Source organism: Mauremys mutica, chromosome 7, assembly GCF_020497125.1.
Source record: "Mauremys mutica isolate MM-2020 ecotype Southern chromosome 7, ASM2049712v1, whole genome shotgun sequence".
In the NCBI taxonomy this organism is placed as follows: domain Eukaryota; kingdom Metazoa; phylum Chordata; order Testudines; family Geoemydidae; genus Mauremys; species Mauremys mutica.
The window spans coordinates 58401974-58415342 of record NC_059078.1 but is presented as its reverse complement, the minus strand read 5'-3'; the positions used below and the strand labels follow the sequence as shown (position 1 = coordinate 58415342).

Here is a 13369-nt window from a genome sequence, read left to right as displayed (position 1 = left end):
TTCAGACTCTTAATTTCTCCTTTTTGATTGTTAGAAAATGGTGAATGATGCATTTCTTTACTAGAAGATCAAGTTTTTTACTTGTGATTTGTGTCAATTTGTGGAAATTCAAATTCAGTTAAATGCGCAAACAGCATTTTAATTTTTTTAATTAAACAGAGCAACCTTAAAGGTGCTGAATTAATAAGAAGAAAAGTTTTTATCAAATTTTTTTTCAAAACATGTTTTGCATTTAGAATTAACTGATTTTTTTAAACAAAGGAAGTATTATCTGTAGTTAGTGAATTGAACTGACTTTTTGGTAACCATGTCCTTCATGATTGTAAAACTAGTAGATCTCACCGTCTCACACCTAGTTTTATTCATAGATTGGAAGAGGAAAACAAGCTTTCTTGCTTTTTGAACTCCCAATTGGTTTCTTAACTTTGAATTAACTAGTCATTGAAATGAACTAGTTGAATAAACTGAAATGAAAATATTTTCTCTGCGCTTTCAGAAGAGGCAAATGCCGTCAAATGTTGGTTTAGCATTTCAGCAAATTCTGGTTCCAGGTGCTTAACTGGTGTCTTCAGTGGTTTCTTTAAGACTTGGCAACAAACATGTACTGCTTAATATTATTTTTATATGTAATTTATATGATTTTAATCTATATAAGAAGGTTCAAGGATTGTCTGTGTGTATCACTCTGAACCCTAGAATGTCAGTAGAGCCAGTGTGATGTGATGGAAACAGCAACAAGGATTATTGATAGCCCTTTTTGTTCAGAATATCCCCAGGTTCAATCATCACTGGGATTTGTGGTGTGTTACCATCCAGCTTTTAAGTTCTTAGCCATTTCTGGCTTTGTTACACCCATGATTTTATGAATTACACCCATGCAACAGTATGGGCTTTTAGCCGCTGATAGATTCTAATGAATTTAGGCCATAATATGGATTGTCAATTTCAAATGTAATTTTAAATAGGTTTATTTTTAAAACCTAAACCTGTGTTAAATTTAAAAATACAGTTTTTACTTTTTAAATCAGTTTTTATCTGTTCTGCTAGCAGTAAGATCGATTGGGCTGTGGCAGAATCTTCCAAGTGAAGCTGCTGAAGCCTATCATTGTGGACATTTCTAAAGCAGACTGAGACACACACTAGAGGGTGTTCCCACATTGGCTGTGGGGGATGGACTATAAGTGATGTACAAGGTTTCTTCTGTCTGAATTTTGAGTTCTACTTTGCTCCCTCATGAGTGCCCAGTGCTACTTTGGCCACTCTAAGAGAATGAGCCTCACCTGCAGCTGGTGCAGTATTAGTTTATACTTGCTCTGTTTTTTTCCTTGCTTCCCAAATGACTGGTATGAATGAAGAATGAAGGTCTCAGGGTGGAGAAGATCCAGTCGGCTTCAGTAGAGTCTATCCCAGAGGTGCTAGAAGAGTGCACATCTGTGGCAGAACATTCTGACTCTGCCTCTGTTCATGACATGGACTATGTCAATCCCCGAGGAGTACGTTTTACACAGTCCTCCCAAAAAGAAGGTGAGAGTTTTCGAATACTGCCAGTGTCCTTTCTGCCTCTGTCTGTGTTACTCCACAGCTTGAGAGGAGGGAGATGAGTTCCAGTTCCTGAACTATTTTCTGTAACAAATTGTTCCATACTTCTAGATGGGCATCGGTAAGAGATGGGAGCAAACTTGTAGAGGCTCTACATTTTCTTACCAGCTCTTATTTCCTCAGGAATAGCGCTGGTCCCCTACGGTCTGCCTTGTATACGAGAGCTGTTCCGCTTCCTCATCTCCCTCACCAACCCACACGACCGCCACAACTCAGAGGTGATGATCCACATGGGACTGCAGCTGCTCACTGTTGCTCTGGAGTCGGCCCCTGTTGCAAACTGCCAGTCTCTGCTGGGGCTTGTGAAAGATGAGTTGTGTCGGCACCTTTTTCAAGTGAGTTTGGGCTTGGCTACTGGGTATGCTGTGCTAGTGAGTTTCCCTGTGTACCAGATGGGAATGATGGCAACCCAACACACCTCCCCCGCAGCTCACTTTGGCTAGAACTTTTATTTTGGAAACTGAGGTGAGGTTAGCTGTGATGTAGGATCACAAATCTGGTTGCTCTCCCAGTGAGAGGAGAGAGAGAGTGTCTCTGATAGAAAGAGGCCTTCATAAGAATTTATGCAAGAGTCTATTAGTTTACTGTTGTTGTATATGGGAGAAGATGACACATGGGCACTCTTCCTCCCCGACCTTTCCTGAATCCTTTTCCTCTCATACAGCAGATAACACTGTTGGATCACCCCTAGCCCCCAAACTGGTACCAGATAATTTCCCCTCACCATTTCTCTTCATCAAATTCTCAAATGGTTCTGAAGGGCAGAAATGTCTCCTCTTGATCTCTGTCTTCACTCTCCCTCATTAAAGCAATAGGTGGAAAACCTTCTGCCTTTCTTACCTCAAGGTAGAGAGTGAGGAAGCTGATTTTAATGAGCTGTTGTGATTGGCTTGGTTCCATTGTCTCAGTAGCTTTGTAACAACACTCTATGGCTTAGTCTGGGAAAACGGGGTTTTGAGATGCATCCCCAAGATGGTAAGTGACCAGACTGGTAACAGGTGGAGACTTGGAAATAAGTACTTAATCGTTCTTTAGAGTGGCATCCTTGCAGGCAGCTAGTCACCTAGCTTTCTGCTTAAAGGAGATATGCATGCTCTACAAAAGAGCAAGTGTAGCAGTTGAAGGAGAAATTAGAGTTCCCTGAAAGCAGGGGAGGAGTGTTTGAAGCATGGCCATTGCCATTCACAGCAGGAGAGACCTTGAGATGAGGAGGGCATTGCTTCCAGAAAATAGATCTGTTATGTGATACAACAGTAGCACTACTCACCTGGGCAGATAGTATGGTTTGACCTCTCACTCCTTATGTTTCTGTTCGTTGCTCAGCTGCTGAGTGTGGAACGGCTCAATCTGTATGCAGCCTCCCTCAGGGTATGCTTCCTTCTCTTCGAGAGCATGAGAGAGCACCTGAAGTTCCAACTGGAGGTGAGTTTTTGAAATACAACCACATGGTCCCCATGGGATAGGTCAGTAATAATTGCTTGACATGTAGGGGTATACAGAATGGGGTGGCAACATACACTGATTCAATAGGGTACAGCCAAAGTGGTATTAGTAGCTGCATGGGGGGGTTCTGAGGGCTATTCTGGGTCCCTTCCTATTAAAACAGTAAAGTGCTTTTGAAACTTACACATTGCCTTGCCTTCCTTCTAGCTTTCTGGAATAGTGAATCTCAGTCCGCTGAATGGTAAAATAATTCAGTGGCACCTTAAGAGTTTGCTGTTGAAATGTGTATGAAGTTACTAAATGTACAGGAACCTGAAGAGGTTCTTCCACTGGCGTGAGCATTCACTAAATGTGGAGGATTTCACACTGTGAATCACATGTGAAAGGGGAACTTGCAAATCTTCATTTAAATAGCCCTGAAAGCTCAGTATTGTCCTGTTTTCCTTTCTCTTCCCCTAACCTGAGCTGTTCTGTGTTTCTGCCAGATGTACATAAAGAAGCTGATGGAGATCATCACTGTGGAGAACCCCAAGATGCCCTATGAGATGAAGGAGATGGCCCTGGAGGCCATTGTTCAGCTGTGGAGGATCCCCAGCTTTGTCACTGAGCTTTATATAAACTATGACTGTGACTACTACTGCTCTAACCTTTTTGAGGACCTCACCAAACTGCTCTCCAAGGTCCTGAAAAAGCTCTGCTTTGCCCTTCCCTTCAGCTAGTGCTGCAGACTTCAGAACATGAGCTAGAACAGGGCTGGGAGGGAGGTGTAGGTGGGGATGTGGAGAGGAAAGTCCCTCTAGAAGAGGGATAGCAGAGAGTCTGAGAGGAGGAGAGAGAAGCAGATGGTGGTGGATGAAAGGTTCTGGTTGAACAGCTTTGTATGGCTAAGACAGACCACTTAGGTTCTGGAAGATCAAAGAAGTGGAAGAAGTATAGTAAGGTTAAGTGGGGGGAAATGAGTGGGAGTTCTCAAAAAGTTATGTGGAAAGTTTTGGGGGGTTTGTATTGTACATTTACGTATTCAGAGCACTGGGACACACTCGCCTTGAAGGGTGTTAAATATGAGACCATCTGACATTCAACTGTTTGATTTCCCAGAATGCCTTTCCAGTTTCTGGACAACTTTACACTACCCATCTGCTGTCTCTTGAAGCATTGCTGACAGTGATTGATAGCACTGAAGCACACTGCCAAGCCAAAGTGCTGAGCAACATCCACCAACAGGAGAAGGAAGTGGTCAAACCCAGCACAGAAACTGCCAGTAGCACCAAAGAACCAAGCAACAGTGAGACCTTTCTTTTTAACATCTCCATGTTCAGCCCTAGCTTTATTCTAAACCCACTTGTATACCTCCTTTTGGTCGCTCAGCTAGTGAACTCCAAGATAATGTATTTCCATTCTTCCAGTTTCATGCTTTCCAATACTCTTTAGCATTTAAAACCTTGATGTCAGATCACTCCACTTCAGGGACTTAGTCACTGGCAACTGAGATCAAGGAGATCGAGCTCAGTGTCTGTCCCAAGATACAGCCTGGAGAGGGCAGGAGGCATGGCCTTATCTGTTAACGGTTCTAGAGACATATCTGGAATGCTTTTCTGTTCCGTGAATGCTATAGTCCATCTGTGGCATCCTTCAGGACAAAATGTTTAATGTTGTGTATATACGCATGTGCACTAACCTTGCTGCTGTTGTTGCTCCACTTAGAGCATGTTGCCCTTTCTTTGAAAACATACCGTTCTTTGAGAGATTGTCCACATGGATTCCACTCCTCCTGCCCCTCATGAAGAATCAGTGCCATTTCTTCTTCGAGTGATTGCTCCTATGCATTCCAGTTAGGTGTGCGCGCGCCGCGTGCACGGCTCATTGGAAGATTTTTACCCTAGCAACCCCCGGTGGGTCGGCTGGGCGCCCCCTGGAGTGGCGCCGCTATAGCGCTAGATATATACCCCAGCCGACCCGTCCGCTCCTCAGTTCCTTCTTATCGCCCGTGACGGCCGTTGGAACGGTGGAGTGCTCCTTTGACCTCCACAGACCTAGCTTTTTTCTGATTTCTTCTTCGTAGTTATTGTATAAAGTTCTTAAAAATAGTTAGATTAGTTCATTAGTTAGTTAGTTACGGGAATTCGGGGGGCCTAACCCTTCCTTTCCCGAACCGGTGCGGGCTCATGCCCAAGGCACCGGGATTCAAGCCCTGCTCAGCCTGTCAGTGGCCCATGCCGATTGGAGACCCTCACGACTCCTGCCTGCGGTGCTTAGGAGAGTCTCATCGTGTAGATAAGTGCCCTATTTGCAAGTCTTTCAAGCCGAGGACAAAGAAAGAGAGAGACTTTCGTTTAAAGCAGCTCTTGATGGAGTCGGCTCTTAGCCCTTCGGTGCCGACATCAGCCGCTCCACAGTCCTCTTCAGTACGGAGTGCCCCAGCGGTTCCTGGCCGGTCCGGTACCGAGACTATGAAAAAACAGCTACCGGTACCGACGTCCCGGCACCGTTCCCTCTCTCCAGCGAGGAAGCATAAGCCGGCGCAGACGGCCTCCAAGGCATCTGCACCAGGACCGCCTGCCCAGCTGCCGGCTCCAACACCCCCGGCGCCGACTCAGCCGGCGCCCAGATCGTGCGCTGTACCGTCGACTCCGGCACCGCAAGAGCCGTTGAGTCCGGTACCGCCTTGCTCCCCGGTGCGAACCGTGGTTGAGCTGCCTCTCCCGTCGACACCCAAAACCTTTTCGACGGCGAGAGAGCTGATAGCGCTCACCGAGCCACCGTGTATCCAGCCCCCGGCACCGCCGGTGCGGGCTGTGAAGTCAGTGGGCAAGCCGGCTATCATGCGGCCCCCTTCCCCTGACAGACAGGAGAGACGGTATTCCCGGTCCCGGTCCTGGAGACGTTCTCCTTCACGCCGTTCCAGTTCTCGGCACCGGTCACAGTCCCGGTACCGCTCTCCATCGCGGTACCGGTCGCACTCCCGGAGACGATCCCGGTCCCGCTCTCCTGACCGACGGTACCGACGCAGATCTGGCTCCCGGTACCATTCTCGGTACCGTTCGTCTCGCAGCCGCTCCCACCGCCGACAGTCGAGATCTCGGTCGACCTCCCAGCACCGGCACGGTCGATGGTCCCGATCTCGCTCCCGGCACCGTGACGACCGGCACCGTTCCCCGGCACCGTCCAGGGACAGACCGGCAGCGTCGACGGCTCAGTCCCACAGTGCCTCTGCCCCGCCGTGGCCTTCCCGACAGCCGTCTGTCTCCTCTCAAGCAGACAGTGTAGCTGATCCACGCGCCGACCCTCAAGGGCAGGACCAGGGTCCCCCCCAATGGGGCTTCTGGACCCCATGGGCCTATCATGAGGCTCAAGGGGTGCCCTTCTCTCAGCGCCCCAGGACTTCCGACCACAGGGCGCCTGAAGCTACGGACAGCCAACCTCCTCCCACGTCATTGGTAGAGGAACCGCTGCCACCTGTCGTTGGGGAGCATCCCCCAGTTGCGGAGGCCTCGCAGCAGATTGACGAGCCCCCGCCGGACACCCTGATTCCAGGCCTGTCCTCGTCTTCCTCACCGGATGAGGCTGTAGCGGGAGCATCGTCATCGGGCCCTCCCCTGATTGACCTGCAAGCCCACCAGGACCTACTTCGACGGGTGGCCCAGAACATTAACCTCCCCGTTGAGGAGGTGGCAGAGGATGATGACCCTGTGGTCAGCATAATCGGGGCTGACGCCCCTATCCGGGTGGCCTTGCCCTTTATTTGCACGATCCAACGAAATGCAGATACAGTTTGGCAGTTGCCGGCTTCCATCCCTCCCACTGCTCGGGGGGTGGAAAGGAAATACTCGGTCCCATCCAAGGGGTATGAGTATTTGTATACACACCCGACTCCAGACTCGTTGGTAGTGCAGTCCGTTAACGATCGTGAGCGGCATGGGCAGCCAGCTCCAGCGCCGAAATCGAAAGAGGCGCGACGCATGGATCTTTTGGGACGGAAGGTCTATTCGGCCGGTGGACTCCAACTGCGGATTGCCAATCAATTGGCCTTCCTCAGTAGATACACCCATGACACCTTAGTGTCCCTGTCAAAGTTCACTGAACTGGTGCCAACAGACTCCCAGCCTGAATTCTCGGCCCTTATTGAGGAGGGCAAAAAGGCCTCCCGGTCGTCCCTCCAAGCCTCTCTGGACTCTGTGGATTCAGGAGCCAGGGCTTTGGCCTCTGGGGTGACCATGAGGAGGATTTCTTGGCTGCAGGCCTCCACCTTGCCGCCTGAGGTCCAACACACTATTCAGGACTTGCCGTTTGATGCCCAGGGTCTATTTTCTATAAAAACGGACTCAAGGCTACAGACCCTCAAAGATGGCCGAGTCACCATTCGCTCCCTGGGCATGCACACTCCTGCTACCCAGCGGAGATCCTTCCGGCCACAACCGTACCGCCCGTTCAACCAGCCCAGACCGCGGCCCGATAATCGGCGCAGGGGCAGGGTGAACCGGCGCAGGCAATCGGGCAACCAGGGAAACCAGTCCCAACAGCCCTCTAAGCCAACCTCGGGACCCAAACACAACTTTTGATGGGATGCCCGAGGACGGCCCACCAGTTTCTTCCCTGGATCCTTCCCCGTTGTTTTTCAACCGTCTCTCCCACTTCCTCCCGGCGTGGTCCCAGATAACAACAGACAACTGGGTACTTCGCACGGTGCAGTTTGGTTACCGCCTCCAGTTTATTTCACCCCCTCCCTCCCACCCACCCTCCCCGTCCCTCTTCAGAGACCCCTCTCACGAGCAATTCCTCTTGCAAGAGGTCGAGACTCTGAGTTTGGGTGCCATAGAGGAGGTGCCGGAAGGCATGCGGGGCAGGGGATTTTATTCCCGATACTTCCTAATCCCCAAGGCGAAGGGAGGTCTACGACCTATACTAGACCTCCGAGAGCTCAACAGATATCTGCTCAAGTTCAAGTTCCGCATGGTAACCCTGGGGACCATTATTCCCTCCCTGGATCCGGGAGACTGGTTTGCCGCCCTCGACATGAAGGACGCATACTTTCATATCGCAATTTACCCCCCTCATCGACGCTACCTACGCTTCGTCGTCAGCAGCATGCACTACCAGTTTATGGTGCTCCCCTTCGGCCTCTCCACGGCACCAAGGATCTTCACCAAGTGCATGGCAGTGGTTGCTGCGACCCTACGCCGTCGTCGCATACATGTTTACCCGTACCTCGACGACTGGCTGGTCCGCGGCTCATCCCGGCAACTCGTAACGCGTCAAATGACCGAGATCTTGGCCCTGTTTCAACGTCTAGGCCTTATGATCAACGCCGAAAAGTCTACCTTAGCTCCGACGCAGCGGGTGGAGTTCATCGGTGCAGTCCTGGATTCCAATTTAGCCAGGGCCTGCCTCCCTCGGGCTCGGCACCAGACCATAGCTTCCCTCGTCCGAGACCTCCAGTCCTTTCCGACGACAACGGTGCGGTCCTGCCTCAGCCTCCTGGGCCACATGGCCGCCTGCACTTTCGTGACCATGTACGCGAGACTGCCTCTTCGCACTTTTCAAACGGCTGGCGTCAGTGTACCGACCGCACCGGGACTCCATAGATATGGTAGTCACAGTCCCGAGTTCAACCCTTCCATCGCTCAACTGGTGGATGGACCCAGAGGTGGTGTGTGCCGGAGGTCCATTCTGCCCACCCCACCCCTCTGTCACCTTGACCACAGATGCCTCGGCACTGGGCTGGGGTGCGCACCTCGACGACCTGCACACCCAGGGTCTCTGGTTGCCCCAAGAGCTCTCCCTACATATCAATGTCAGGGAGCTGCGGGCGATTCGCTTGGTGTGTCAAATCTTCCGCGCCCATCTCCAAGGGCGCTGCGTGACCGTTTTCACGGACAACATGACGGCGATGTTTTACGTCAACAAACAGGGCGGAGCTCGTTCCTCCCGGCTTTGCACGGAAGCGATGCAACTGTGGGACTTCTGCATAACCCACTCTATTCACCTGGTAGCATCGTTTCTTCCAGGAGTGCAGAACACGCTAGCCGACCATCTCAGCAGATCATTCCTCTCCCACGAGTGGTCGATTCGCCCAGATGTTATCCACACAGTTTTCCAAAGGTGGGGCTTTCCCCAAATAGACCTGTTTGCCTCCAAAGAGAACAGGAAGTGCCAACAGTTCTGCTCTTACCAAGGTCGCTCGCAAGGCTCCCTGTTGGACGCATTCCTCCGCTCATGGACGGGTCACCTGCTGTATGCCTTCCCTCCGTTTCCCCTCGTGCACCGGGTGCTACTCAAGCTCCAGAGGGACAGGGCCCGCCTCATACTTATTGCTCCGGCCTGGCCGAGACAGCACTGGTACACCCGGCTGCTCGAGCTCTCGGTACGGGATCCAATCCCCCTCCTCTTATGGCCGGACCTGATAACACAAGGACTTCGGCAGGCTTCGCCACCCGGACCTGCAGTCCCTCCATCTTACAGCTTGGTTCCTCCGTGGCTGACCCGAGCGGAGCGTGACTGTTCGGCTGTGGTGCAGCACGTCCTGATGGAAAGCAGGAAGCCTTCCACTCGGTCCACCTACCTCACCAAATGGAAGCGTTTCGCACTCTGGTGCAATCAGAAGGGTCTCAATCCTTTCGTGGCCCCTATTCCTACGATCCTGGTCTACCTCTGGTCTCTCAAGGAGCAAGGGCTCGCGGTCTCCTCCTTGAAGGTGCACCTGGCGGCCATTTCCGCCTTCCGACCTGGCGTAGGGGAACGATCCATCTTCTCCAATCAGATGGTTTCCTGCTTCCTTAAGGGGCTAGAACGATTGTACCCGCCGATACGGCGCCCTACACCTACCTGGGATTTGAACTTGGTTTTAGCCAAGCTTATGGGAGCCCCCTTTGAACCCTTGGCCACGTGTTCCCTTCTCTATTTGTCATGGAAAACGGCCTTCCTCGTCGCTATTACTTCAGCGAGACAAGTTTCTGAGCTTCGTGCCCTAACGGCTGACCTGCCGTATACCATCTTCCATGCAGACAAGGTGCAGCTTCGGGCACACCCCGCCTTCCTCCTAAAGGTGGTGTCGGCTTTCCACGTAAACCATGACATCTTCCTCCCGGTCTTTTTCCCGAAGCCGCACGCATCACGTCGTGAACAGCAGCTTCACAGCCTCGACGTGCGTAGGGCCCTCGCCTTTTACATAGAGCGAACAAAACCCTTCCGGACTTCGCCCCAGCTATTCGTAGCGGTTGCTGAGCGCATGAAGGGCAAGCCAGTCTCCTCGCAGAGGATCTCGTCCTGGGTGACATCATGTACCAGGACATGCTACGAGCTTGCTCGTGTGCCAGCACGCCGTCTCACCGCTCACTCAACGAGAGCGCAGGCCTCTTCTGCCGCCTTCCTGGCCCACGTCCCCATCCAGGACATCTGTCGGGCGGCTACCTGGTCTTCTGTCCACACCTTTGCTTCCCACTACGCGTTGGTGCAACAATCTCGAGACGATGCAGCCTTCGGCTCAGCAGTCTTACACTCTGCCACGTCTCACTCCGACCCCACCGCCTAGGTAAGGCTTGGGAATCACCTAACTGGAATGCATAGGAGCAATCACTCGAAGAAGAAAAGACGGTTACTCACCGTTGTAACTGTTGTTCTTCGAGATGTTTCTCCTATCCATTCCAGACCCGCCCTCCTTCCCCACTGTCGGAGTAGCCGGCAAGAAGGAACTGAGGAGCGGACGGGTCGGCTGGGGTATATATCTAGCGCTATAGCAGCGCCACTCCAGGGGGCGCCCAGCTGACCCACCGGGGGTTGCTAGGGTAAAAATCTTCCGACGAGCCGTGCACGCGGCGCGCGCACACCTAACTGGAATGGATAGGAGCAACACATCTCGAAGAACAACAGTTACAACGGTGAGTAACTGTCTTTTACTGACTCTGGCAAAAGTCCACTCCAAGTGCCTTTTTTGCCTAGGAGAGGGACATATTCCCTGAGTGATGTTCCATACATTATTCCTTCTCTAAGTAGCCTCAGAAAGCTAGACCATCTATGCAATCCTCTGGATGGCAAAAGGAAGGACGCAGCTGGACTTCGCTTCTCTGGCCAGTCCCACTCGATGAGCACCCTAGTCAGCTGAGATTCCACCCTGAACTCCTGTGCTAAGTCAACCAAGAGGCCCCAGTTGTCTTCTTCATTCCAGTGTCACTCTGAGATGGAAGTAGGCAGGAGCACCCCTCCAGAGATAAGTCGAGGCATAGGTCACCCTCTTTGCTGCCTACCAAGTCAAGACACAAGAGTCTGCAGGCATCTGACAGGTCTTGGGCTCAACAGAAGGGTAACTAATGACCTGACATAGCTCTTTTTGGTTCATGTGGTACCTACTAAACCCATGGCCCATGCTTTGTCAAGTATCCAGCACTTCAGTACTGCCCAGGTCTGTACCTAGAGCATATTCAATCTTGAATGATCCATTTGTACAACTGGTACTCGAGTCACTTCTTCTCGAGAGGTTGAAGGTGTTGATAATGTAGCCAATGGTTACTGAATCATCTGTACAGCAGATGAAGGAGATATCTCTAGTACCAACATCAGCCCCTACCCAATTAGGGAGGATACAGCAGAACCACAGCACACGGACAGGCCTATCTTTAGAAGAGGTATACTTCTCTTAATCCCCATCATAACACAGTAGGGATTCATCTCCTAAGTACCCTCTCTCACCCGTTGTGTAGCATAATTGTAGTCAAGAAAGGACTCTACAGAGGGCTCTGTCAGGCTTTCATTCAAACCAATCTGTAATGTATCTGTTTATTTTCTAAAACCTCATTTCTCTCTGGGAGAGACTGAACTTTGTATCTTGGCCATTTCAAGGGACTTGGTTTACTATCTTCAGAGGGCAAAGTCTTTCAGACTGTCTCCCTGTACTTTTATTGCCATCTCTGGTGCTTCAAAGGTCAAGCCATCTCTTCCCAGAGAACATAAAAACGGATCACATAGTGTACATCAATGTATCACATGATAGTCTATGATATTCCTCTCCCTTCATATATTAAAAACTCATTCCACAAGAGCAAAAACTGCAACCTATGCATTGCAGATCCAAAATTTGCAAGGCAGTATATGGAGTAATCCCCTTTCTTTGATTTAAACACTAAGCCCTTGATCTGGATGCAAGATCAGATGCAAAAATGTGGTAGAGCAGTGTTACCATCACTATTCAGTTAGTGACAATGAAGGCTCCTCAATCACACTTTCCAGATAGGGCACTGCTTAGCAGTCACCTACAGTGGGATCTACACTGTCAAATTTTCTAAGAAAAGGAAGAGGTTACTTCCCTAATAGTGATTGTGGTTCTTTGAGGTGGTGTCATCTGTGTGGACCCCCATTATTTGGGTCTCTGAATTAGTAAAGGAAGTGAGGGACAGTTGTGGTCACTCTGTCCTTAATGCCCTCAAGTAGGAGGCTATGCACGGTGCAGGCGAAGCCCAACAGATACTGCTATTCAAAAGATTTCAGTGTCACATGTATAAGAACATAACATAAGAATGGCCGTACCGGGTCAGACCAAAGGTCCATCTAGCCCAGTATCCTGTCTACCGACAGTGGCCAATGCCAGGTGCCCCAGAGAGAGTGAACCTAACAGGCAATGATCAAGTGATCTCTCTCCTGCCATCCATCTCCATCCTCTGACAAACAGAGGCTAAGGACACCATTCCTTACCCTTCCTGGCTAATAGCCATTTATGGACTTCACCACCATGAATTTATCCAGTTCTCTTTTAAACACTGTTATAGTCCTAGCCTTCACAACCTCCTCAGGCAAGGAGTTCCACAAGTTGACTGTGCGCTGCGTGAAGAAGAACTTCCTTTTATTTGTTTTAAACCTGCTGCCTATTAATTTCATTTGGTGACCCCTAGTTCTTGTATTATGGGAATAAGTAAATAACTTTTCCTTATCCACTTTCTCCACATCACTCATGATTTTATATACTTCTATCATATCCCCCCCTTAGTCCCCTCTTTTCCAAGCTGAAGAGTCCTAGCCTCTTTAATCTTTCCTCGTATGGGACCCTCTCCAAACCCCTAATCATTTTAGTTGCCTTTTTCTGAACCTTTTCTAGTGCCAGTATATCTTTTTTGAGATGAGGAGACCACATCTGTACGCAGTATTCGAGATGTGGGCGTACCATTGATTTATATAAGGGCAATAATATATTCTCAGTCTTATTCTCTGTCCCCTTTTTAATGATTCCTAACATCCTGTTTGCTTTTTTGACCATCTCTGCACACTGCGTGGACATCTTCAGAGAACTATCCACGATGACTCCAAGATCTTTTTCCTGACTCGTTGTAGTTAAATTAGCCCC

At 50.2% G+C, this 13369-nt stretch overlaps 1 protein-coding gene across 6 annotated transcripts in view; it reads left to right on the top strand.

Annotated features, from left to right (window-relative positions):
* GBF1 (golgi brefeldin A resistant guanine nucleotide exchange factor 1) overlaps positions 1–13369 on the top strand; it is a 172074-nt gene that overhangs the window by 127150 nt on the left and 31555 nt on the right. For all 6 annotated transcript variants that reach the window (XM_045023623.1, XM_045023621.1, XM_045023622.1 and 3 more), the window contains 5 exons: positions 1356–1524; positions 1723–1934; positions 2923–3021; positions 3528–3722; positions 4141–4327. In XM_045023623.1, the coding sequence (XP_044879558.1) occupies positions 1356–1524; positions 1723–1934; positions 2923–3021; positions 3528–3722; positions 4141–4327 (862 nt within the window). The remainder of the gene's footprint in view (positions 1–1355; positions 1525–1722; positions 1935–2922; positions 3022–3527; positions 3723–4140; positions 4328–13369) is intronic.